We start from the raw sequence: 27,534 nt of genomic DNA, 5'->3' as shown, positions 1-27,534 counted from the left end.
CTTGGCAACCCGCCTCCCCCTGCCCAAGGATATTTAATTTGCCTCGGGAATCGCTACTTCCAGAGGGGAACTCGGAGGGAAGGCGCGCGCGCGCGCTCCTGGAGGGGCACCGCAGGGACCCCCGACTGTCGCCTCCCCGCGCCGGACTCCAGCTGGGGCGACGAGAGATGCATCTTCGCTCCTTCCTGGTGGCGGCGGCGACTGAGAGGAGACTTGGCTCTCGGAGGATCGGGGCTGCCCTCACCCCGGACGCACTGCCTCCCCGCCGGGCGTGAAGCGCCCGAAAACTCCGGTCCGGCTCTCTCCTTGGCCCAGCAGCTGCGTCCTCCTTCAGCAGCCCCTCCCCGGCGCGGGGGGCGGCGTGGATTTCGGAGTCGGGGTTTCTGCTGCCTCCAGCCCTGTTTGCATGTGCGGGGCCGCAGCGAGGAGCCTCCGCCCCCCACCCGGTTGTTTTTCGGCGCCTCCCTCAGCTCAGCGGCGGTGGTGGCGGCAGCAGCATGGCGAGCCCTCCGGAGAGCGATGGCTTCTCGGACGTGCGCAAGGTGGGCTACCTGCGCAAACCCAAGAGCATGCACAAACGCTTCTTCGTACTGCGCGCGGCCAGCGAGGCTGGGGGCCCGGCGCGGCTCGAGTACTACGAGAACGAGAAGAAGTGGCGGCACAAGTCGAGCGCCCCCAAACGCTCGATCCCCCTTGAGAGCTGCTTCAACATCAACAAGCGGGCTGACTCCAAGAACAAGCACCTGGTGGCTCTCTACACCCGGGACGAGCACTTTGCCATCGCGGCGGACAGCGAGGCGGAGCAAGACAGCTGGTACCAGGCTCTCCTACAGCTGCACAACCGTGCCAAGGGCCACCACGACGGAGCTGCGGCCCTCGGGGCGGGAGGTGGCGGGGGCAGCTGCAGCGGCAGCTCCGGCCTTGGTGAGGCTGGGGAGGACTTGAGCTACGGTGACGTGCCCCCAGGACCCGCGTTCAAAGAGGTCTGGCAGGTGATCCTGAAGCCCAAGGGCCTGGGTCAGACAAAGAACCTGATTGGTATCTACCGCCTCTGCCTGACCAGCAAGACCATCAGCTTCGTGAAGCTGAACTCGGAGGCAGCCGCCGTGGTGCTGCAGCTGATGAACATCAGGCGCTGCGGCCACTCGGAGAACTTCTTCTTCATCGAGGTGGGCCGTTCTGCCGTGACGGGGCCCGGGGAGTTCTGGATGCAGGTGGATGACTCCGTGGTGGCCCAGAACATGCATGAGACCATCCTGGAGGCCATGCGGGCTATGAGCGATGAGTTTCGCCCTCGCAGCAAGAGCCAGTCCTCGTCCAACTGCTCCAACCCCATCAGCGTCCCCCTGCGCCGGCACCATCTCAACAACCCCCCGCCCAGTCAGGTGGGGCTGACCCGCCGATCTCGCACTGAGAGCATCACCGCCACCTCCCCGGCCAGCATGGTGGGCGGGAAGCCAGGCTCCTTCCGCGTCCGCGCCTCCAGTGACGGCGAAGGCACCATGTCCCGCCCAGCCTCGGTGGATGGCAGCCCTGTGAGTCCGAGCACCAACAGAACCCACGCCCACCGGCATCGGGGCAGCGCCCGGCTGCATCCCCCGCTCAACCACAGCCGCTCCATCCCCATGCCAGCTTCCCGCTGCTCGCCTTCGGCCACCAGCCCCGTCAGTCTGTCGTCCAGCAGCACCAGCGGCCATGGCTCCACCTCGGATTGTCTCTTCCCACGGCGCTCTAGTGCTTCGGTGTCTGGTTCTCCCAGCGATGGCGGTTTCATCTCCTCAGATGAGTATGGCTCCAGTCCCTGCGATTTCCGGAGTTCCTTCCGCAGTGTCACTCCGGATTCCCTGGGCCACACCCCACCAGCCCGCGGTGAGGAGGAGCTAAGCAACTATATCTGCATGGGCGGCAAGGGGCCCTCCACCCTGACCGCCCCCAACGGTCACTACATTTTGTCTCGGGGTGGCAATGGCCACCGCTACACCCCAGGAACAGGCTTGGGCACGAGTCCAGCCTTGGCTGGGGATGAAGCATCCAGTGCTGCGGATCTGGATAATCGCTTCCGAAAGAGAACTCACTCTGCAGGCACATCCCCTACCATTACCCACCAGAAGACCCCGTCCCAGTCCTCAGTGGCTTCCATTGAGGAGTACACAGAGATGATGCCTGCCTACCCACCAGGAGGTGGCAGTGGAGGCCGACTGCCGGGACACAGGCACTCTGCCTTCGTGCCCACCCACTCCTACCCAGAGGAGGGTCTGGAAATGCACCCCTTGGAGCGTCGGGGGGGCCACCACCGCCCAGACAGCTCTACCCTCCACACTGATGATGGCTACATGCCCATGTCCCCAGGGGTGGCCCCAGTGCCCAGCAGCCGAAAGGGCAGTGGAGACTATATGCCCATGAGCCCCAAGAGCGTGTCTGCCCCACAGCAGATCATCAATCCCATCAGACGCCATCCCCAGAGAGTGGACCCCAATGGCTACATGATGATGTCCCCCAGCGGTGGCTGCTCTCCTGACATTGGAGGTGGCCCCAGCAGCAGCAGCAGCAGCACCGTCCCTTCCGGGAGCAGCTATGGAAAGCTGTGGACAAACGGGGTAGGGGGCCACCACTCTCAGGTCTTGCCTCACCCCAAACCCCCAGTGGAGAGCAGCGGTGGCAAGCTCTTACCTTGCACAGGTGACTACATGAACATGTCACCAGTGGGGGACTCCAACACCAGCAGCCCCTCCGACTGCTACTATGGCCCTGAGGACCCCCAGCACAAGCCAGTCCTCTCGTACTACTCATTGCCAAGATCCTTTAAGCACACCCAGCGCCCCGGGGAGCCGGAGGAGGGTGCCCGGCATCAGCACCTCCACCTTTCCGCTAGCTCTGGTCGCCTTCTCTATGCTGCAACAGCGGATGATTCTTCCTCCTCCACCAGCAGCGACAGCCTGGGTGGGGGATACTGTGGGGCTAGGCTGGAGCCCAGCCTTCCACATCCCCACCATCAGGTTCTGCAGCCCCATCTGCCTCGAAAGGTGGACACAGCTGCTCAGACCAATAGCCGCCTGGCCCGGCCTACGAGGCTGTCCCTGGGGGATCCCAAGGCCAGCACCTTACCTCGGGCCCGAGAGCAGCAGCATCAGCAGCAGCAGCAGCAACAGCAGCAACAGCAACAGCAGCCCCTGCTGCACCCTCCGGAGCCCAAGAGCCCAGGGGAATATGTGAATATTGAATTTGGGAGTGATCAGCCTGGCTACTTGTCTGGCCCAGTGGCTTCCCGTAGCTCACCTTCTGTCAGGTGTCCATCCCAGCTCCAGCCAGCTCCCAGAGAGGAGGAGACTGGCACTGAGGAGTACATGAAGATGGACCTGGGGCCGGGCCGGAGGGCAGCCTGGCAGGAGAGCACTGGGGTCGAGATGGGCAGACTGGGCCCCGCACCTCCCGGGGCTGCTAGCATTTGCAGGCCTACCCGGGCAGTGCCCAGCAGCCGGGGTGACTATATGACCATGCAGATGAGTTGTCCCCGCCAGAGCTATGTGGACACTTCGCCAGTTGCCCCTGTAAGCTATGCTGACATGCGGACAGGCATTGCTGCAGAGGAGGTGAGCCTGCCCAGGGCCACCATGGCTGCTGCCGCCTCATCCTCAGCAGCCTCTGCTTCCCCCACTGGGCCTCAAGGGGCAGCAGAGCTGGCTGCCCACTCATCCCTGCTGGGGGGCGCACAAGGACCTGGGGGCATGAGTGCCTTCACCCGGGTGAACCTCAGTCCTAACCGCAACCAGAGTGCCAAAGTGATCCGTGCAGACCCACAAGGGTGCCGGAGGAGGCATAGCTCCGAGACCTTCTCCTCAACACCCAGTGCCACCCGGGTGGGCAACACAGTGCCCTTTGGAGCCGGGGCAGCAATAGGGGGCAGTGGCGGTAGCAGCAGCAGCAGCGAGGATGTGAAACGCCACAGCTCTGCTTCCTTTGAGAATGTGTGGCTGAGGCCTGGGGAACTTGGGGGAGCCCCCAAGGAGCCAGCCCAACTGTGTGGGGCTGCTGGGGGTTTGGAGAATGGTCTTAACTACATAGATCTGGATTTGGTCAAGGACTTCAAACAGCGCCCTCAGGAGTGCACCCCTCAACCGCAGCCTCCTCCACCCCCACCCCCTCATCAACCCCTGGGTAGCAGTGAGAGCAGCTCTACCCGCCGCTCAAGTGAGGATTTAAGCGCCTATGCCAGCATCAGTTTCCAGAAGCAGCCAGAGGACCTTCAGTAGCTCAACTGGACATCACAGCAGGTGCGTTTCATGATGACAAAGTCAGAAGACAAAACTGTTTTTAACCTTGTGCTTCAATTCTGTTCTTCGCCTCTGCCCCTTCCTGTTCTTTCCCACTGCTTCCTCAGGGAGAATGCGCTTACATTCTCAGGGTACACAAGATGCTCACCCCACACTGACATCTGGCAGAGAGTCAAACAAACATGTAGGAGCAGCCACAGGAGGGCTTTTTCGTTTGAGAATTTCCAAGTGAAGGAGTTACTGCCATATTTTTAAAACGTATGTCCTATGCCAGTTCTGAGGTTTGTAAAGTTCCTACATAAGAAGCTTGATTGGTTTGTTGAAGTTTTCTTTTCACTATATATTTAAGTCAGCCCCTACAGTGACCGTTCTACAGAAAATATTTATTACCCTTCCTTTAAGATAGTTTCTGGGAGCCCTTAAGGGTGATCTTACCGAGTTGTTCTCTGTACTTTGGTTCTGTGATTTCATAATACCAAGGCAACATAAACAGTACCGGGAAACATTGATTTCTATTCATCCTGCCCTAAAAAGATAAGGAGTAAGAGCTTTTTAGAAATACGTATTTAGAGAGAAGTACCTATCTATTTTTATGATCTCTCAAAGTAATTATGGGTTACATTGTCCTTTTGTTCCTGTACCAGGATTTGTGAAATATTATTCACACACCAACCCACCATCCCACGAGCCTGGCCTCTCTCATACAGGATATGCAGGAAATTCTGTATGTGTCTGGGACCCATGATTAAGAGTTATGGGAGTTCATCCTAGGATGTCTGCCTTACAGTTACCTCTTCTTGCACTGAGACATTACAGATATCATTTGGGGGCTACTATACATCTTCTGTAAAATAACTTTTATTTGTTGAGAAGAATGCATACTAAGGAACATGCCTTAATATGTTTTGTTTTGTTTTGCATTGAGTAGAAGGGCTAAACTGTATACCCTCCACTTTTAGAGTATTTGTTGTGTGCCTTTAAGTTCAAGAGTAGACACCGCAGTAAATGCTGAAAGTTGGCTTTAGGTCTTCTGTGGCTAATGCCGTATTGAAAATGAAAAACATTTGTAATAGGAAATTAGCCTGCCCTTCGTTCTGTTGATGCTGTTTTCTGGTGGTCATGACTGTGGGTAGAAGAGAGGAGTACAGTTTGCAAATAATGTGATGAGTTGGCAATACAGAAGTTTCCAGCATTTGGAAACATTTTACTCTGACAAACTGATTATCTTGTGAATTTTATCTATGCTCCACAGAATAAGCTTTTCAAAGCATTGATTTTTCTTAATTTGTGTCAATTCATAAGAAATTAATCTGTGCCCTGGTTTCCTATTGATAGGTATTTGTTTATCATTTGTTCGTAGTCTTCTTAATTCTGTTTCCAATATTCGATCCATATCATTCTCTATTTTGTAGAAGAAAAAGGTATATGAACACTGAAATGAAGATTTTAGGTGATATGTTATAAAAAGCATTTATTTGATCAGTATTTATTTCAACATTTATTTTCATCATTCACTAGAAGATTTAATTGTGTATGTCAACGTCAACAGTACAAATCTTGTATCAAATGATGTTTTTGGGAGTCAGAATCCCTCAACACTTGAAGCATTTGTATTATAAAGTGCCTCATTGGTAAAATAATGAGAATTTGAAGGAAACAAGCCCAGCAGAACTAAAATTTTGGTTTTAAAGGAGATGAAGAAAGTTTTTCTTACTTGTCATCTTAATTTTTTTAGGTTTCTTTTTATAGAGTAGAATAAATAATGTTTGCTCTGAAGAAAATTGATGTCCAACTAGAATTTTCATTTTTAAAAAGGGCTTTAAAATAAAATTCTCCTATGTGTTGGATGCATTAAGAAAAAAAAAAACAAAACTCTACAACCTTCTATCCTTAACCTTCTTTGGGAAAAATAAAATATTCTAGAATAATCATATAATCCTACTTCTAATAATTCTGGAGTAACAATAGACCATGCTTTGCACCGTACCAGGAAAATTCTACAAGGCATATTTGAAATGTTTGTGTTGGTGTTTAAAGTGAAGCACCAAATGCTACCTGGCACATTTACATCCTGATTTCTGCTTGCTTGCCTGTGCCCTGTTGAGTCCAAAGATGTTGTTCCATAGTTATCTGGAACAGACAGAAGTCAGACCTGTGAGTGGCAAACAGCTTCTGCTCCGAATGAGTATGTGCGTGCAAACATTATTTTCCTCACTTCCTCAGCAATTGCTGTCTTTTCTCTTTTTCCTCATTTCTCAGGTAAAACCTGAGACTCGGTGAAAGGAATAGAGGTGTGATGAGGGGTGTGCGCTGTTCAAACATCTCGGCTTGTTTAAAATTTTTCATTGTGTTAGAGAACACTTGTGAAGCACTGAGCTCAGGAGTTCGACTTGTTGGAAGCCTTTCTGCTTTACCTGTAGTCCAGGAACCTTTTCTGCCTGCCCTTTCTCTTGCATCGCCTCTTAGTTCTGGCCTGCTCGTTTTCTAGTACTATCCCCTGCCATCCCTTTGTTTCCACCTCTTATTTCATGTTCCTGACATTGTCCTTTTTTTCTTTTGCTCCTTTTCAGAATTTCGCAGTACTTGTGGCCCACTCTCTGCAGAGAGTAAATTGAGAGCCCAAGAAGCAGGGCAAAAAGAGCCTCTCAGACTCGGTCATAGCAGCCCCGCCACCTTTACTCGGCATCAAATTTGTCTTTTAGTTTTGAAACTGCAGCTGACAAAGACACAGACCCCAGCCATGCCTTTTGGGTTCAGTTTTTTGTTTTTGTCATTCTTTGTTATGCCCTCCCCCTTTAAAAGACCAAAAAAACAGAAAAAAAAAAAAAAAAAAAAAAAAAAAACAGAAAAAAAACAGAAAAAGACTCTTTCCATTTCTTTTTCATTCTGTTTCCTTTTATGTGATGTCAAGGATTCCGTACCTCCAAGGTTGCCTCCTCTCCCTCCCTTTTCCCCAGCCGTGTGGCCTTTTTAGCTGGCGCAAACCCTCTCAGCCCTGGCACTTTCCCTTTTCCGGGTCACCTCCGCTTCCTGCATTCCTTCTCCTCCCTCCTCCGAGCCCCCTTTCGCCCGGGGTCGGGGAATCTGCAGCCAGGCCGCCCTCGGGTCTCCCGCCCCCGCCCGTCTCGGGTCATCCCGGGCGGCAGGGCCCCTTCCCGGGCCGCGTGGTCGGCGCTGGCTGGCGAGGCCCCGCCCTCGGGCACAGCCGCGCGGCTCCGGGTCCCGGGCGGGCGGGGCGGCTGGGCGCTGATTGGCCCCCACCACAGCCAATCAGCGTGTGAAACGGCTGAGCCGCGGCGGGCGCGGGGCGGGGCTTTCCGCAGGTCCCCTGGAGGTGGTAGCGGGCGGGCGGCCCTGGGCTGCTTTCTCCCACCCCGCCTGACACCTCTTTCCCACTGGTGCCCGCAGGCTGAGCCACAGGCCCCCTCCGTACCGCGCCCGCCGACTGAGGACGTTGTGCCCTCAGCCGTATTCTTGCATTTGGACCAGAATCCTAAGAAAGAAAAAGTCCAACCAGCCCACGGACGGGGGCCGGAAACACACACTTCCTCTTATTTTTAATTGAGAAAAATCCAGGCCGTAACCATGTGACGAGCCCCATTTTGTTTCCCTCCTCTCTTTACTACGGTTTACTACGAGGCCACGTTCCTTCGTCTTCCTGTCTCGAGATCCGCGAGCAGGAAGGGAGCCCCGCACGTGGCTGCGGGCCTGCGGGCCGGGTGGGGTTGGCCCGCGATTCCTGCCCGCCCCCCGCCACCAAGGGAGGGAGGGAGACCTGCGAGTGCTGCGGCTGCCGTCGTTTTTGGTCACTGGGGGAGGGGAAGTTCCTCTGGCTTGAAAGTGCCCTAGGCTCCATAGGCTTTACTGCAAAGCACCTGAGCTAGGTAAGAGCTGGGAAAACGCATCCTCCTGGGCTGTGAGGGAGCTCACAGAGAAATGAAAGACGGGACTGCGGCTTGCAGATCCTGAGAACTCGGTGTGACAAGGGTTTGGGTATTGTGTTCCTTCAAGGCTTGGAGGAAATGCTGTCGCGTTCTCAGACAGATTCATTTTTCCATCATTGACAGTTCCAGTGACAGCCCGTCAATTTAGGCTAGGCACATCGATTTTGAAAGCTTGCTAGATTTGTGTTGTGCACCCTCCAGTAACCAAAATTATGTGAGATATATTACTACGTGGGATGGAAAATGTGTTGAGATTTGGCCTTTTTAAAATAAGGAAAATAAGAAAGAGAAGTGCTATGGGCGTATTTTCTCCTCCTTCCCTCTCAAATAAGCATTTCTCACCAGCCAGCATCCCTCTTGCATCACTGAATCATAAGATCCCAGGGCAGTGCTTTTTCTGAGGGGCCAAGTGAAACATCACAGGTGGAAACGTACCAAGCAGGTGCAAATGCTATGCCCCAAAACTGCTACTGAGCAGTGGGAGAGAGTTTCTTTATTGTTCCAGAAAAGTTTGAACATCTAATAATTTACTTAATGTTTGCAATTGTTTAGGTAGCTTTTTATATTTAAAAAAATCCATAAAATGTTGCATGTAGTCATTTCTCTTAGTTTACCCTCAATAAATACTATCTCCAGCATTGCCTTACAAGAAGAGACTTGGGATCCAAAGGGCATGCCACTTTTTTTTTTTTTTTTAATCAGAATTCCAGGAAAATAGCTTTGTGCTATCTTAAATGATGCAATGGAAAAAGCAGTTCTTGGGAGCCAGAGATCTTGGGCTCCAACACAGCCTGTGCCCTTCACCAGCTGAGTGACCTTGGGCAAGTCACTTAATTTCTCTAGACCTATTTCTTCATCAGTAACTTGAGGATTTTGTTCTAAATTATTCTAACCTCCTTTGCAGCTCTAAACATAGGAATGTTGTGGAGAAAATGACTGATACTCTTTAATGGGTCAGTTGCAATGAGGATTCTGAAGAAGAAGCTGTTGACAGGGTCATCATAAAGCATTAGAATAGCCTGTTCTGTCCATTTCTGACCTTTGGATCAAACATTCTTTACGGCCGGACCGGGGCCTGGAAGGAAAACATCGTTTGATTCAGGCCTGACGTTAACCTTTCTTGCTTCAAAGGAGCGTTTTCAAGTTTTAACAGACCCCAAGACAAACCCTCCTGACTAACCAGCCTAAGTTTTTGGAACCATCTCTAGAGTGGATTATGCTCCTCTTCCTTCCACCTTTTTAAAAATAAAATGTGTGTGGGAAGGCAAGGCACCTGCTACTTCCTACATCCTAAGGTCAGCTCTCAGAAACATCCCACCCCTCCCCACAGTATAGATTAAGCTTTAACCAGTCCACACTGCGGAAATTAACACATGCATCCTGTTGGAAATCACCTCTTTTTCAGGGGTGGTGTGTTTGTGGATAATGTTTCGCATTTGTACCATCAGTGTTCTTCAGTGAGATAGCCATTTAAGTGAATGGAAAGGAAATTTGAGAAGCCAATTGGGGACTATAGGAGGTCTTCCAAAATTGTTTGTTTGGTTTTATTTTTCTCGCTTAGGTGTATGAAACAACTCAATATTTCTCTTGCTGGCAAAATTAGTGTTGTCCAGATTTTTTTTGTGCTTTAGGATTTTTGATTAGTTGAGCCAACACTGCTCTTCCAATGATTAGTTGAGCCAACACTGCTCTTCCAACCCTGTGTTATCTTGGCTGTTGAGTTGCCAGTATATTCAGAAGCTCCTACCCTTTTTGTCCCTCCATGTGGATTTCACAAGTCATTAAAATAGTCTGTTGCCTCTTAAGAAACTCCATGGACTTATTCTCTTCCAATCCTCTCACTATAGTCAGCTATGTCTTAGTTGAATAGTATATAAATCGTTCCTTTTATTTTGATGGGTTGCTAATTTAGTATATTGGAACTTTTCACAGTTTTAAGGTTTTGTTTTAAAGAAAGCCATTTCCTCAATTATTTCCTCGTGTTACAAAGTTACTGGAAATTGTATTCAAAGAAAATAGCTTCTTGTGAATCATGCTTGAAGCCAGTTTCACACTAAAGATCCTGTAACTTTTTTTCATACTAGTATTTTTTTGTATGTAAAATAATAGATCCTACCTCTACCACATTTATAATTATATAACTGATTTATTCTTTCGTTACCTTATTAGTCCATAACTATGCAGCAGACTTTGAAAGTTCTTTTTAAAATGTTGTTGAAACGTGTTCAGAAAGTGTAATCATATTGAATTTTAACTTAAAATTACATTTAAATATGAGTATGATATAATAATTGTATACTAATTTCATAGTATGACATAGTTACTAAAATTTATTGTAAAGCTTTTTAAGATGATAGATTAGTAAGTATCATCTATTTGCTTCTATTTTCGTCTTAAACTTTGGAAATGGTAGTATCTCTCCCATTCTTAATTCACTGAAAAAGGGAGAAGATGGATTAGATAAGTATAAGGTACTGTCATGTGTGATAAAAGGAACACTTTTCATTTTAATAGTAGTCTTGCAGCAGGCTCTGCTATAATCTATTTGTTGAAATAAATTTGGTTGGATAAATGTTATTTGTGCTTATTCAGTGAGTCAGTGATCTTTGAATAATAGAGCTTTGAAAAAGATGTGTTTATGTTGAAAAGGCTTTTTGACCCTTTTTCTGTATTTTCCATTGATAATGGCAGTAGAGTTGAACACATAGGTCAGACTGTGATTCTAGTTGCAGTTATCTTAAAGCAGAATGGAGATTTTGTGGTTTTATTACTCTACCAGGAATGTTTTATTGAGTAAGCTGAGTTGGATTGCATTCATTGTATTCCTTTTACCATCCCAAGTTTTTAAAATATTGAATATTACATATGTATCCTTGCACTCTGCTTTTATTGTTGACCAAAGAATACTTTGATGCGTGTTCTCTGATCCTCCCTGACATATTTAGGTCGTGTTGCTGAACAGTATCACTTAATCTTGAGAAGTTTTCTCACGTTTGTTGAAATGATCAAAGAGACTTCCCCCCCCCCCAAATATACGTAATGTGGCAAACAAATTATGTTTTGCACAGAAAGTCATGATTTTTACTTTTAGGAAGGATATGATCTAAGTGAGCTAGCAAAATATTAAAAGCCATTTATAAACATTTAGCAGTTAGTTAAAGGCCACTGGAATATTCAGTAATTGCTATGTAGTCAACTATAATTTATCTAATCTTCTCCAATCGTCATGTCCCTATTCACTTCAAAATTATTTGGAGGGCTCTATGAATATGAAAAATAATTATGTTTACCCTTGAGTTTTAGGGGTTGTGGGAACAATCAGAAGATCGGAAGATCTTTAATTGTCTTTAATACTATTCAAGCCCATCACCCATTTCTCAAGCCTAACATAAATTATCCGCTTTTGGTCAAATAGCCCCTAAGCCATTTTTTGTTGTTCTTCCCCTCTCCTGCCTTTTACTCAGTAAGCACTATTGAGCACCTATCATGTTCCATGTAGTACACCTTTTAGTGAAAGGGGATGAAGGTAGATTCATGGAAAAGGAGGGAAAAAAATGGTACTGAGAGGAGATCACCAAAGTAGTTACCAAATTTCTTATGACAGAAGTTATCCAGGAGAAACAAATCAAGATTCAGATTGTGTAGTTCACAAAAGTTGGCATTTTTCATAAACCTAATGGGCAAAAGTGCCCATCTACCTTAAAGGTTTGTGTTTTTCTAAATCTTTCTAACCATGGCTTCCTGTCTGACAATACCATCAGCATACTAAATAATCAGGAAGGCTGTTGAAACTCTCATTTGGAAGAATGGCCCGTTTTTGGATATTAAGCTTTCAAATGTAATATTGACAAAAAGCAGGAAAAAGATATCTTGGCTTTGGATCTTTAGTCCCAGTGAAAGTAGCCAGAAGAAGAGGCATCCAGCTGTTAAATGAAGAGGGGTTGAATGTGGACTTGTTATGGGTGGCCAGTGTTAGGAAACGTGGGGTGAAAGTGGGGGCTACAAAAGAAATTTTAAAGTCTTTTCTTGCTATCTTAGCTTTGTTATTCCAGGACTTTTTTTCTTTTTTTCCCTTTGGGTGGGTGGTTTTTATTTTTAATAAAGAAAGGCTCCAACACTTTTAACTGTGGTTCCTTGCCTGCTTCTGGCTGGAAGTATAATCACTTTTGAGATTTCTCTCCCTCTGTTTTGATGATATGCAGTCATATTTATTTTTAAGTTTGTGGTAGTCTCTTACAGAAACATTTTTAAAAAGCTTTTTTTAAGACTACCAAGTTTTATAATAGCTTGCTGGGTCTCTTCACACTATTTTTTCTCTATATTTTTGTATAGGTGATACATGTACATGCTGTAAGTTTCAAGTGGTTTTTTTTCTTTTTTAACGTAGAGAGTGAAACATACAACTTCCTCCCACCTTTGTCCCCAGTTTCTCATAGGCCACCATCACTGCTGGGTTTTGTTTATCTTTCCAGAGATAGACTGCTTATAAATTTTGAAGCTTTGTAATAGAAAGTTGGTTAAATGCCCAACTGCTCAAGTCTTCTATGGAAGAATATGCTCAGATCCCAAATTTCAGCACTTAAAGGGGCACAGCAGATAATACACCTCGTACAACAGACTTACTTGTTTTTTGTTTGTTTGTTTGTTATTCTTAAAGGGAAAAAAAGGACACACTACTTTCCATGTCTCTTTTCAATCCTCAGGTTCAAAAATTTCTAGAGATTAATCAGTCTATCATAACAGTGAAAGGGGAAAATATAGGTTAAAAAATGATCTGGTGGCTGGGCGCGGTGGCTCACGCCTGTAATCACAGCACTTTGGGAGGCCGAGACGGGCGGATCATGAGGTCAGGAGATCGAGACCATCCTGACTAACACGGTGAAACCCCGTCTCTACTAAAAATACAAAAATTAGCTGGGCACAGTAGCGGGCGCCTGTAGTCCCAGCTACTCGGGAGGCTGAGGCAGGAGAATGGCATGAACCTGGGAGGCGGAGCTTGCAGTGAGTGGAGATCGGGCCACTGCACTCCAGCCTGGGCAACACAGCAAGACTCTGTCTCAAAAAAAAAAAAAAAAAAGAAAAAGAAAAAAAGATCTGGTTTTTCAAGTTGGAAATGTGCAAATTAAGAAACGTGTCTTATTTATTTGTTTATTTTTGTTTGCTTTTTGAGATGGAGTCTCACTCTGTCACTCAGGCTGGAGTGCAGTGACACAATCTTGGCTCACTGTAACCTTCGCCTCCCAGGTTCAAGCCATTCTCTAGCATCAGCCTCCTGAGTCGCTGGGATTACAGGCGTGCGCCACCACACCTGGCTAATTTTTGTATTTTTAGTAGAGACGGGGTTTCACCATGTTGGCCAAGCTGGTCTTGAACTCCTGACCTCAAGTGATCTACCCGCCTTGGCCTCCCAAAGTGCCGGGATTATAGGTGTGGGCCACCACACCTGGCCAGAAAAGTTTTAAGTTTTTAAACACCACCAATTTAAATCTTTATTACTTTATTTTCTTTTCTTGTTCACTTTCATGGTACTTAGGCATTCATTCCCCCAAGACTGAGTGAATAACTAGTTCTTAATAATAGTGTAATGGGATTAAGTATTAAGGATCTTTTTTGAATACTTCCGGGATACGAATGTCTCATATTTTTCAGTGCTCAGAAGAATTAATGTTTTTTATTGGAATCATCTTTCAACATTTCAAATTCTGGGAGCAATTTATTTTATACATAGGACTACATACAACTAATTAATGAAATTTATTTTTACTAGCGATGTCCTCTCACTTATTTTCTCCAAAGTTATTAATACTGGACAGGAATGGAATTTAGAGAATCTACCCTGTCTCCTAAGGAAGGTATGTATTGCTGAGATAATTTCTATTTTGAAGCAAAGAGGAGCTTCTCTAATGGTCAAAAACATTTATGACTGATACCCTGCTATTCTTGCTAATTGTGGTCCAGGAAGAGAATGAATAGAATGGGGTAGCTCTTGTTACAAAATAGAAACTTTCGAGAATGTGGTAACAGATAACATTTGAATTAGAGGCTGGGCATGGTGGCTCACGCCTGTAATTCCAGCACTTTGGGAGGCCGAGGTGGGTGGATCGCCTGAGGTTAGGAGTTGGAGACCAGCCTGACCATCATGGTGAAACCTTGTCTCTACTAAAAATACAAAAATTAGCTGCACGTGCTGGCAGGTGCCTGTAATCCCAGCTACTCGGGAGACTGAGGCAGGAGAATCACTTGAACCTGAGAGACAGAGATTGCAGTGAGCCGAGATCACACCACTGCACTCTAGACTAAAAGACAAGAGCGATACTCCATCTAAAAAAAAAAAAAAAATTGAATTAGAATCGTCAGTGTTTGATCATGTTTTTGGTGACTTACCAATAAGAGTATACTAACAGCAGTAGTATTAGTTTTCTTCCAGATTAAAGTAAGGAAGAATGAAATTCATCAACATGAAGGAAAGTTTTAAAAAGCTGTTAAAAGAATTTTATGTCTAGTTTCTCAGGAGTATATATCATTTAGCTTTCAATATGTAACAAACCACAACCAAATAAAGTGCTTCAAAACATTAGTCATTCACTAGGTCACATTTCTGTGTGTTGGTAATTTAGGCTGAGTTGAGCTGGGCAGTTCTTCTGCTTGTCTCATCAGGCTAAATGCATGTGGTTCAGTCAGTTGGAGGACTGACTGGGGGCTGGTTGTCTAGGATTCTCTTCCTGACATACCTAGTGGATGATGATGGCTGTCAGTTGGTGCTTGCTATTGACTGGTCCACGTGTCCCCAGCAGCCTGACCCAGTCCTCATGTGGTATTGAACCGGTTCCCAGCAGCAAGAGCAGGGAAGCAATGAATGCATAAGTACTTTTCAAGCTTCTGCTTACATCACATTTGCTACTATCCCATTGCCTAAAGCAAGTCACATAGCCACATCCAGTATCAAGGGGATAAAATAGAGATACTATTAGAAAATCTGTATTTTCTGACTTACTATGATACCATAGTATACTAAATGCAGTTATTTTGTTGTCATTAGTAAATGTTTATCAACTGCATTTGAACATTTAGAATCAAATTATTCTTAGATGTTTATAGTGAACAGTTCTACTTTTGGGTGAAATATCAGCGATTTCCTTCATAACTAATTTTTTTGGAAAACATGAACACTTATGTTCCCTTAAATAAATATTCATTGAGTTTATTCTGTGAGCCGGGCAGTGGAGACTGAAATAGATGTGTCCCTGCCTTTGTGGCACTTTACAGGGGGCAAAGAATAGACAAGTAAATAAAGAAATATGCTGCTGCAAAATGTGGCGTGAGGAAGAGGAAGGGCAGAGTGTTATGAAGTAGAATAATGGGCACTACTGTAAATGTAGGGGCAGGAAATGATTTCAGAAAATACATAATGTACTTCTGTTATTCAGGTTTGTAAAGGAGAAGCACGTATTTTTATATTACATGCTCTGTGGGCCAAGTGCAGATTCAGGTCTTGATGACATCTTTTTAAGAGTTAGATCTCCTTAAGAATACCTCTTATTAGATGAGTGAAGGCTGAAAGCTCACCTCTAACATTGAAAAACATTGAAAAATGACTATTCTAAAACATTCTAAAACATTGAAAAATGACTATTGAGGTTTCTAGTAGTAGACACGGTTGTCTCTATTTTTAGTGCCATTGGTGGCTGGTGAAAATATACTGTTTGTTCCAGATGTCTAACATGAGCTAGGTTAGAGGATTATACTTTTGTTTCGTTTTGTTTTGTTTTGGGACAGAGTCTCACTGTGTTGCCCAGGCTGGAGTGTAGTGGTGTGATCTTGGCTCGCTGTAGCCTCCGCCTCCTGGGTTCCAGCGATTCTCCTACCTCAGCACCTGAGTAGATGGGATTACAGGGGTGCGCCACCACACCAGGCTAATTTTTGTATTTTTAGTGGAGACGGGGTTTCACCATGTTGGCCAGGCTGGCCACGAACTCCTGACCTCAAGTGATCTGCCCACCTTGGCCTCCCAAAATGCTGGGATTGCAGGCATGAGCCACAGCACCCAACCAAGGATTACACTTTGTAACAGTCCTCAGGTGGCTCACATAGGACTTGAAAACGAATGTGGTACTGGAAGGTAACCCAGAGCCAGGGGATATCTTCCCACTGTTCCTTCACCAATGGCGGAGTGCTTGTTCCCACTTATACAACAAGCTGAGCCACATGAGAACTGGTGCAGGGCGCTGGACATTTTGTGGGGAGAGGTGGATAGCAAGGGCCTAAATGGAGTCAGAGACTTCGAAATGGTCTGAAAGGGCTTTTGCTGCCTGAGCAAAAATCTAGATTTGGGTAACACAGAGTTGCTGATTATCAGAAGGCAAATGCAAATAGTTTGCCATATCCCACTGAAAGCAAAGGCAGTACTTTAGTTAACTCTTCACCCAGCTCTCCCATCAGCTACTATTTACATTTTTCTTTTACCAGAATCTCAAATACCTTAAATGTTCCTGAGGTTACAGAACAAAACAAAACAAGACACTGTATCAAATATGTCATGGAGGAGAGCCAAGAGGGAGAAACTGAAAGTTTAATGTGGTGGTATTTATATTGTTATCTTGGCAGCTCCAGTCCGCCCCACTAACCCACCCCTTACTAGCTCCCTCTGCCCCCCTTCCCAATTCCAGCATACTCTTTGAACCGCAGCTAAACGATAACTTCCTTTCAAAGCGAATCCCATTCCTTCTGGTTAGGTTAAGGAATATTAAGATTATATTTTTAAAAGAATGATTAATAAATTAATTTCTAAAAATATTTTATTTCTACTTGTAGAGTACCCTGGAAGTTACCAAGAGTATAATTAAAACTCCCTTTTTCCCAAACGTGTGTGTGTGCGTGCGTGTGTGTGTGTGTGTGTGTGTGTGTATTTAGGGGTGAGGAGGAGGACTAGGGAGTGGAAACTGTAGTCCAATAAAAAAGGTTACATTCCTAAAACTTGGTCTTTAAAAATATTTTGCAGCCTGAGCCTTTAGTCCCCCACAAGTCCCTACAAAGGCCGACCTTCAGAAAGTGTGCAGGCTTGTTGTTTTCTTGGGCCTTTGAACTGGGTGAAGAATGTGTCTCAAGATGGAAAAATGAATGGCTGGTGCTTTAGCCTCCAGCTTGAAGCTCGCTGGAGGAATGTTATTGTGTCTTCAAAGCCTGCTTCCTACCACGCTGTATTAGTTAGATGGGCTCATGGAAAACGTCTTTGCATTATCAAGTACACAACAAAAACCCATACCACCTAATTCGATCTAATTCACTGGCTCCTTTTAGGTGGATTTTTAATTAATGTGTCTCTTCTCTATGAATAGAGCCTCATTCCACGACTCCCTCCCTAGCCTGACTCGTAGGATTTACTGTTACTCATCAGTTTAGGAAACTTCAGCATTTTTCTTTTCTTTTCCTTTTTTGTGGATGGGAAATACTATTTTAAAAAACAATGGCGGAAGGTATTTAGGAACAACTCTCTTAGCTAAGAAGAGTTCTGAATGGATTTCCAGCAAAAGTAAGTAAAATCGCATTTGCAATGTAAAATCCATGCATTTAAACGCATTGACCAAAGAAAATGCCGAAATCTTTTATTAGCTGGGTTCAAGTGTACCTACTACCCTACCTCTCTTTTTAGTTCAGAAAATTGACCTCTTCGTGAAGGATGATGGAAGTGGTAACACCACCTGTCTTTGCTCCAGTTACTGGTTTTCATCTCCCACCAGGTCCCTCCTACAACACATGGGAATTATGGGAACTACAAGATGATATTTGGGTGGGGACACAGAGCCTTCCTACTAAAAATTTGAGCTATTTGAGAGTAGGCTCAGTCTTCATTTCATGACTCCATTATCCAAGTTGGTGCTTACAAAACGCCACATTGAAAACGTATTTATCAACAGTTCAGGGAAGAGTCTTGGATCAAGGGGGAGGGTGACTTTAGAAAAGTTTCAAGCAAGAACAATAATGTGGATATTTTTTGAGTACCTCAAACCATTTCATTTGTCAAATATTTTAAAAATTCAGATTTAACAATATCAGATATATTAAAAACAGTCAATCAAAATTATAAGAGTTTTTGTAATGTGGTATGACTGGATATAAAAACTTGGATAAAATTCATTGCAACTTTCTATGTATCTTAAGTCTTGGACACTTCCTCCGTTCCCCCAAACCATTCTTTTGCAGATTGACAGGAACTTTGCTTTGTTTTGACAAGATTTATTTTTGTGCTTCCAACAGTAGCTCATCAGCTTTTATTCTACTAATATAGTTCTTCTGATGTTAATTGTAGCTTACTGATCTAGGTCATAGCGTAGCATTTTCACTGAGGTTTCAGATATCAAAAGCAATGAGAAAATTATGTGAAAAATAGCATTATATCGCAGCTACCTCTAATTTTATTTTATTTTATTTATTTATTTGAGATGGAATCTCGCACTATTGCCTGGGCTAGAGTACAGTGGCGCGATCTCAGCTCACTGCAACCTCCGCTTCCCGGGTTCGAGTGATTCTCCTGCCTCAGCCTCCCGAGTAGCTGGGATTATAGGCACCTGGCACCACGCCCAGCTAATTTTTTGTATTTTTAGTAGAGACAGGGTTTCACCATGTTGGCCAGGCTGTTCTCAAACTCCTGACTTCATGATTCACCTGCCTTAGCCTCCCAAAGTGCTGGGATTACAGGCATGAGCCACTGTCCAGCTGCTACCTCTATTTTTAAAAAGAGCCCAGTTAGAAAGTTTATGATTCATAGATTTCCCTCTTGATGTGTCCCATTGCTCCTCCTTTTTCTTCCTCTTGGGAATATTGTTGCTAATTAGTCCCTCTACTAAAATATAGATAAGCTTTAGGAAAAGGAATTATATTTAAATGAGTCCATTTTGCCAGTGTAGCCCTTGGTAGCTCCTCTGCTAAAATGTTACCTTGGTCTGGAAAATTGAACCTAATTACTTTGAGACTATTCCCCTGCATTCCCTGACTTTTGTTTCCACACTTCATTGAGGCTGAACTGGTGTGATGACCAAAATAATGGAATGTGTATTCTAAACTGGTGTGCCAGCTATTGTAGCAATTGTTTTTAACCATTGTTGGACATTTGAAGTATTGAGCTAAAACTTAGGATCCAAGCACTTTTATAATACTTATAGCAGAACATTTGCCACATTTGGGTATGAAACCCACACCTCCACAAGATCTGTAATATAAATTAGTTCTGTTTTATTTTAAATAAGACTTCAGTTTTATTGGCTCTTCACAGTCATTTAACATTTTTGCTGCTTTCTAAAACTTGAAGATGTGTGTTCTTGTAGGTATGTGTCTGGTATTGAGCTAGGCTCTTTCTCTTTTCACCAGCGTGGCTGAATAGATTTGAATGCTCAGTGGAATGAGTCTTGCATTTGGTAGAACTGTTTGTTGTATGTAAGTAATGAATGAATGTTGGACCATAGGGTTTGAAAGCACAGTATGGGAAATATACCAGCACCTCATTTATCTGTAGATCAGAATCACACTCTATTCAGGAAAACAAAGTTTTTATTAACTACATTACTACTGCTAACACTTGGTGGGTATTGAATATTTTCTTAGATTTTTCCATTCATTGCAGAAGTAAGCTGTTGTAATTGATGAACCTGAAATTTAACAGAAATCATAACCGGTCATGAAGATCTCGGTGGGGAGTCGCTGAAGACTCAAATGTTTGTAGACCTGTCATGAGAGAGCATTCTGGTTAAGTAGTACAATAAGGAGTTAGTGAATTTCTACTGAGTTCCAGGTGTACTCCTACGTTCTTGAATTACAACTGTGAAGAAAACAGACAAAAATTCAAGCTTTCTTGGAACTTCCTTTCTTGAGGGCCATGTGAGTGAGAAAGCTGTAGAGGACCAACTTCCCCAGGGCACATTTTTGTGATGTAATAGGGCAAATTATAAAAGAGAAGGAAGTAAGAGTTGAAGTTGATGTATATGTGCTTCGGAGAGAGAGTCTTAAATGAAAGTCAAGATCTGGAACAGGTGACATATTGCGAGAAGGATGTTAGGAGTATGTGGTACATCTGGGAAGCCCTAGAGAAGACTGAAGGTGGCCACTAGTGTGACCACCTATGTGTACTGGGCATTAGGTGTTGGAGGCAGCAGGAGTGTCATGAATCATAGCTTATGTTGCAGCATTGAATGGTAGTAATTTTCACTGGGTATTATTAAGAGTTTTCTTTTTAAGACTAGTGTGCAAAAGTGGTAATGTGTATACTCTAATCTTTCTTTTTCCAAAAGTGTTTTTTGAAAATTCTGTTAGAAAAGTATTTAATGTTTGGGAGGAAAGACTTATCTTGAAACTGCTTTTATATAAAAGTTTACTTTGGTATTGCTGTGTATTTTACAAGTAAGGATCTTCAGGCATATTCCTGTTAAATCCATACATCACAAGAAGAAATCCCACAATTTTGAGGTTGCTTTTTCTAGTGGATAACAGCTTTTATGGTGAGGAAATTCCTTTATCTCTAACTTAAATCCTTCATTTACATGTGAGAGAATTTCCCTCATTCTGATTTTAGTAGTGGTGACAAGTGGCCTTTTTTTAAAAAAATGAGGCTATAAATTATATTTTTATCAGAAGATTTAAATTATAGAAATATACTGTAAAGTACTATTAAGTTCTAAAAACAAATTTAAAATAAAACACGACCATATGTAGATATGCAGAAGAATAAATGGAAAAATCATAACCTTGGTACTGCATAATCAGTTTGCTAAAAGAGGAAATAAGATAGGAAATGAATTTTCTAAGAAATTCTTAGAAAATATTTATAAATAGAAAGTATTTTATAATTGATCAGGCAATTCTAATTAAACTGACTATGACTTTTCTGGGTTTCAAATATAACATATATTTAATTGCTGAAATAGGGTCAGTGTATTAGTCCATTTTCATGCAGCTGATAAAGACATACCCGAGACTGGGCAATTTACATACTAAAGAGGTTTAATTGGACTTACAGTTCCACCTGGCTGGGGAGACCTCACAATCATGGCAGAAGGTAGAGAGAGGAGCAAGTCACATTTTATGTGGATGGAAGCAGGTAAAAAGAGAGCTTGTGCAGAGAAACCCCTGTTTCTAAAACTTATCAGATCTCATGAGACTCATTCACTATCATGAGAACAGCACAGGAAAGACCCGCCCAATGATTCAGTCATCTCCCACCAGGTCCCTCCTACAACACATGGGAATTATGGGAACTACAAGATGATATTTGGGTGGGGACACAGAGCCAAACCCTATCAGCCAGTTTACTCTGAAAGAAATTTTGCGTCATCCAACTATTCTCTGAAGAACAATAATTCATCAAATACATTTTACAATTTGGGGTTCTCTAAGTGGTCAGGAACTTTAAATACATTTGAAAATCCCTTGGAAAACAAAATACTTGAATATTTATATAGTCACCTAAGCTTGTTTTATCTAATATTGTTTTCATTTTTAACTCAATAACATTTTTAAAATACACTTTTTAATTTCAGGACAGTTATGGACTTACAGAATGATCGCAGAGGCAGAACAGAGATTTACTACGTACTTCACACCTAGTTTCTGCCTTTATTAACATCTTGCATTAGTATTATACATTTGTCACAATGAACTAATGTGACACGTCATTATTAACTGAAGTCCATACTTTGTTTAGAGTTCCTCAGTTTTCCCCTAATGTCCTTATTTTTCTGTTCTGTGGTCTCATCGAGGATACCACATGGCATTTAGTCGTTACATTATATGTCTCCTTAGGCACCTCTTGACTGTGTCAGTTTCCCAGATTTTTCTTGTTTTTTATGACCTTGACAGTTTTGAGGAGTAGAATGTCCCTCAATTGGGATTTGTCTGATGTTTTTCTCATGATTAGACTGGGTAATGTGTTTTGGGGATGAAGACCCCAAAGATGAAGTGCCATTTCATCACCGATGAAGTGTACCTGTTATCAACAGGATTTCTTTAGGTTGATGTTGACCTTGATAACTTGGCTGAAGGAGCATTTTTCAGGTTTTTCTACTGTAAAGTTAGCCTTTCCCCCACTGTCCATATTGTGCTCTTTGGCAGAAAGTCACTATACACAACCCACAATTAAGGAGAGGGCAGTTATCTACCCCCCCTGCCACACACACACACACACACACACACACGATTTTTCTGCACAGGAGATTTGTTTATTTATTTAGTCAATTATATTAGTATGGACTCATGGCTGTTTATTTTATACTTCAAGTTATAATCCAGTAACACTTTATTTTGTTGCTCAAATTGTCCCAGCTTTAGCCCTTTCAGTTGGCGCCTGTGTCCCTTTGACATACTCCCATCATTGTGGGTTCTTGCTTTTGTATTATTTTTTAGCATTCCCTTACTTTTTGACACTCCAATATGCTACAGGATCACCTTGTTTATTTCCTGCCCCAGTTCTAAAATCATCCATTTCTCTAAGGAGCTGCTTCCTTTTATTGGAGAACATACAGTCTGCCCTCTGTAACCTTGGGTTCTGCATTCGTGGATTTCAAGCACAAATCAAGACTATTCAAGAAAAAAAAAGGATAGTTGCATCTTTACTAAACATATACAGACTTTCTCCTTGTCATTATTCCGTAAACAATACAGCATAACACTTATACGTAGCAGCTACATTGTATTATGTATCATAAGTAACCTAGAGATGATTTAAAGTATACTGGAGGATGTGCATAGGTTATATGCAAACACTACACCATTTTATACAAGGGACTTTAGCATCCATGGATTTTGGGAGGCACAGGAATTCTGAAAGCAATCCTCCACAGAAAATTGAGGGACAATTATATTGGAAACTAAGATCTGGGACCTAGCAGTGTTTGTCACTACTGAGATGTCATTTCTTTTTTGCCTTCTCAGCTGACAGAGCAAGGAAATATATGTGTGTACTAACCCATACATATACACATATCTATACATATTTCTATATGTAACCATCTGTATCTGTACTAAGCTAAACATGAGTTCACATTGTTGTCTCTAACTCCAGTCCATTTCCACATGGACCATTCTCGCCTCCTTATCTGTCACCTCTCATCCCAACAGTGTGAAGTCTGGCTGCTACTATCCTTGATCCATTTAATTGTTCAATTTCACTACATATGTATACATAGCAGTTCAGGATTGTTAACTCTAGCCCCATGGGAAACAACTTTATCAACTAGAGTACAATGCTTCTGTCAAGTTTCTTTTGCCTTTAGTCTCATAGGTTCCCCTCATTTCCAGAGTTACTTAGGTCAGCACCTTATTCTACCACTTTTACTGAAGTCTTTTCATGAATTTGTAACACATTTAGATTATTTTGTCACATTCTACATTCCATCCTGTGATCAGTGACTTCCTAGGTGTATTTTTAAAATTTACATACATTAAAGTTTACTGTTTGTGCTATAAATTCTGTGGGTTTTGACAAATGCTTACTTGTATTCACCATTACAGGATCATGTAGAATAGTATCAAGGCCCTAAAAATGCTCTGTGCTTCACTTATTCAACCCTTCCTCTCTCTCCCCAACCCCTGGCAATCTCTGATCTGTTTATTGTCTCTATAGTTTTGCCTTTTCCAGAATGTCATAAAATTGGAATCATTGTAGTATGTATTTTTATCAGGCTGGCTTCATTTACTTAGCAATATGCAGTTAAGATTCATCCACATCTTTTGTGGCTTGATAGCTCATTTCTTTTTATTGCTGGTTAATACTCTTGTATGGATGAAACATAGTTTATTTACCTAGACCACCGACCTTTTATGGAATGTTTCTCTACATGTATTTGAAGACATTTGTGAAGTCAGGTCTCAGTTTTCCTTTAATGCTAATCATTTTTAGGTTTTACTCATCATTCTTATTTTTCAAATCTTCAATTAATTTTGTGGCTCTTTCCCAAACCTTGAATTTTTTTTTGTTTGCTTGGTTTTTTTAACATCATTTTCCTCCCCCAAATTGTCCAACATTCTGTAGTATAGTGTTTCAAACCAACCCCAGACTGGACATAGTTAGACATTTGCTTCCTGATTTCCCCATGTTCTCTCCATTTTAATTTGCCCCATGTTAGTGTTTTACTTTTTCAGTGACAGAACTTTGTAGATTATGTACCACCTTGGAGCCGCTATGATCATCAGAGCCTTTTTAAGCTCTCTTCCTTGAAGGATAGTTATTTGCATTTTAAAAAGCAGATTTATTTGAACCCATCTACCAGTAGTCTTTTTTTAAACGTATTTTGTGATTTTAATTCAGTATAGACATTTATAACCTTTTTATTCTTTCTTACTATAATGGACTCTCAAGTCTCAGGAAATCAAGTTAATGAAGTTCATTGAAGCTTGGCTGTTGTGCTTTCTGGACATCCAGTGGGAATCTGGAACTGCCTGGACTGCCTGGTCTGAGCATCCCTGTCTGGATTTGTAGTGTAGGAACAGGGCTTTCTCTGTTGGACCACAGGGAATTACCTCTGGGATCATAAGGAGGGCCGCTCTGCCATGCCTCACTGTCTATCACCTTTATGTGAAAAAAGGCAGCTACTATCCAGTTAGCTAAAAGGGCTTGAGGATCATATTTATACAGTCTTTCAACACTCAACAAATATTTTTGAACCTTTACTATGTACAGCATGGAATCAACTTTAAGACTACTCTCCTGGAGTGGCTACAGTTAACCAAGGCAAAACCCCTTCTCTGCCTTCCTGGGATAGATGTGTTGGGGAGGGGCTGCTGGGTAAAGGCAGGGGGTGTGTGGGAAGGAGGTCACAAAAGCACACGTTTTGTTTAAGGACCGAGATGCAAAAGAAAATAAAATCCCAGGTATGCTCCATAGTCCCATTCTTTTTTTTTTTTTTTTTTTTTTTAACTTGCAAGCTAACAGATTATACAGTCCCGTTCTATACAATCTTTTCTTTATTTCTTTTAAAAACAGAGACATTGATTTTTCTTTCTCTCTCACCGAAATTGTCTCAGCTTATTGTATAATTCTGGCAGTAGAATTCCTGACATGCTAGATCATACAGATTACAGCGAGGCTTCTTTTATACTAGTGTGTATGTATGTGTTTTCTCCATATATTTAGTTACATGTATAATATTTCAAACACATTCCCTTATAATCAGTTTTGCTGTCTGTACTCTTTGACCTTGAAGGGTCCCAGAAAAGTTGTTTCAAATAGAGAACGCAGCTGTTTCTATATATACATCCTAGTCACCAAAATGAATCTTTGCAAAAAAGTTGGGTTTTTAATTGTTTAAATATTAACTAACTGAAAACAAACCTTATGTTCCTTTATAAACTGATAGTGAAAAACAGGAATATATATCTGCTAATGGCCTTTGTTTCAAAGTTTCCAGAAATAGTCCAGCTAGAGTTACATAGGTCATTAGCTACAGACGGTATTTGCTTCAGAAGGTTCTGTGGCTGTTTGATTTTGCATGTTTCATGTTGTCACCAAAGCCTAAAAGGAATTGGTATTACTGGATTGTATTTGCATTTTAGAGTGTGACCAGTTCTCTGGAGTACATATGCTGGGCTATTTATGAAACAACTTCAGCTGACAGCTGAAGATCAGAAGATGCTATTTTGGGAAGTGTCCTAAATGTGAGGTTCTGTGGTGAAAAAAAATTTAGTGTCTTACAGATAAGATACTTAAAACAGGAAGCAGTGGTAACTTATTGCTTCCTGTGTAAATATCCTTATCAGCGTGAATAAGCTTTAGGTTTCAGTTCTGCTTTCCTGATCCCAAGATTTATTTTCCTGTAATCATCTTCTATAAGAGGACTTAGAATTAAAAAAAAAAAAATGTCCATGTAGGGGGAAGAGAAATAATTTACCAGCATCATTTTTCCTGTCTTGATAAGGTCCTTTCATTTCCTACCACTCATAGTATTTGCTTGGCTAGGAGACAAATTATACGCTACTGTTCACTCATTCATTAGCTATATCTATTGTGTGTGGATAGTATTGATTTTGTATTTGTTTTAGTGCAAGACTAGGTTGACTATTGTAAGTGAAAGATCAAATGAAAGTATAGAACCATCATGGACAAGAAAAGAGATGTGAATTTTATTCCCGATTCTGCCACCTCCTGGGAACTGTCATTCTTTGACCTGATTTTCTGGTTCACAAAATTGGAGATAGTAATATTGCCCCAGTCTGTCTTAGATTGTTGTTTTGTGGATCAAATGAAATAATATATGAAAGTAAATTTGTAAACTATAAATTCCTCTCGTACATAGAGTTTGTCATGGTTTGAGTTATATCCCACCAACGCCCCTTTCACCCTTAGAACATAGGGGTGGTTTTGGTTTTTGTTCCTTCCTTATTAAAAATATTTTTCGAACTCAGTCAGCTTCTTAGATTTCTTGGCTGTAAAAGTATATCATGATTGAGTGCCTGAAAAGATACACCAATGTTGACTCTCTTGTTCAGATATTTATTTTACGAAGTATGAGTATGGTGTACTGTTAAATTCTAGGAAACTGGGTTGCATTTATTAGTTTGGCATAGAAAAAGCAAAGTTCTACTCGTGGGCTAAATTCTGTTATAAGCTGTAAGTATAAATCGGGATTAAAGGCTGAAATATATTTATTAAACTTTAAAGGGAGCTAGGTACATGCATTTTATAGTTCCTGTGGATTTAATTATATATAAAAAATTGAAAATAAAAGTATGACTGGGGAGTGCTGAATGCTTTCTTCTGTAGAATTCTTGTCCCTGCTCTTGAGTCTCAGGACTCTTTGACAGAGAGATCCAGTGCTATGTTCTGTGCTGGGCAGAAGGCATGAGCATCTTAAAGAGATGGTTTTATATATGTATATAAACATATATATAGATGTTTAAATATACATATATAATATATATATTCAAGAGACATATATACAACAATTTACATAATCCATGCTGTAAGGAAAGCAAAATAACGAAACTACTAAAATTCTAACTCCTGGCCTCTGGGTAATTATAAATCAGTAACTAACTGTGGTTCATGGCTCTCTATAAAACTGTCGTATGAATTTCACCCCTCCTCCAACCTACTCCTTTGTTCCTCTCCTCATTTTTTATTTTCCTTTTCCTTGAGTGGTGGGGTCGAATGCTCTAAAGTAATTTTGGAACACAAATGAGCCTACTGAGCCACCAGACGGCCAACTAATACCATGTGCTTTGGGCGCAGGAAAGGGGCCCCAGCTATAAACTCAGCAGCCATGCCATGCCCCATCACCATCATCCTTCCTCAACACCTTCTGACCTTGATAAACACAGGCAGGACCAAGAATGAGCTC

The 27,534-nt window shown here is 42.8% G+C and overlaps 1 protein-coding gene across 2 annotated transcripts in view; it reads left to right on the top strand.

Annotated features, from left to right (window-relative positions):
- Window positions 1-398: 398 nt before the first annotated feature.
- Window positions 399-27,534, top strand: part of IRS1 (insulin receptor substrate 1) — a 62,940-nt gene continuing 35,804 nt past the window's right edge. The window contains exons 1-2 of one of the 2 annotated variants that reach the window (XM_038001458.2): window positions 399-4,271; window positions 6,842-7,056. In XM_038001458.2, the coding sequence (XP_037857386.2) occupies window positions 498-4,250 (3,753 nt within the window). In that variant the 5' untranslated portion in view covers window positions 399-497 and the 3' untranslated portion in view covers window positions 4,251-4,271; window positions 6,842-7,056. Of the gene's footprint in view, window positions 4,272-6,841; window positions 7,057-27,534 lie in introns of those variants that run through there. The other variant, XM_007966472.3, reaches the window with a different exon arrangement.

The sequence above is a fragment of the Chlorocebus sabaeus genome, chromosome 10, assembly GCF_047675955.1.
Source record: "Chlorocebus sabaeus isolate Y175 chromosome 10, mChlSab1.0.hap1, whole genome shotgun sequence".
Classification (NCBI taxonomy): Eukaryota; Metazoa; Chordata; class Mammalia; order Primates; family Cercopithecidae; genus Chlorocebus; species Chlorocebus sabaeus.
The sequence above is the reverse complement of the archived record's forward strand: the minus strand, read 5'-3'. Positions and strand labels throughout refer to the sequence as shown.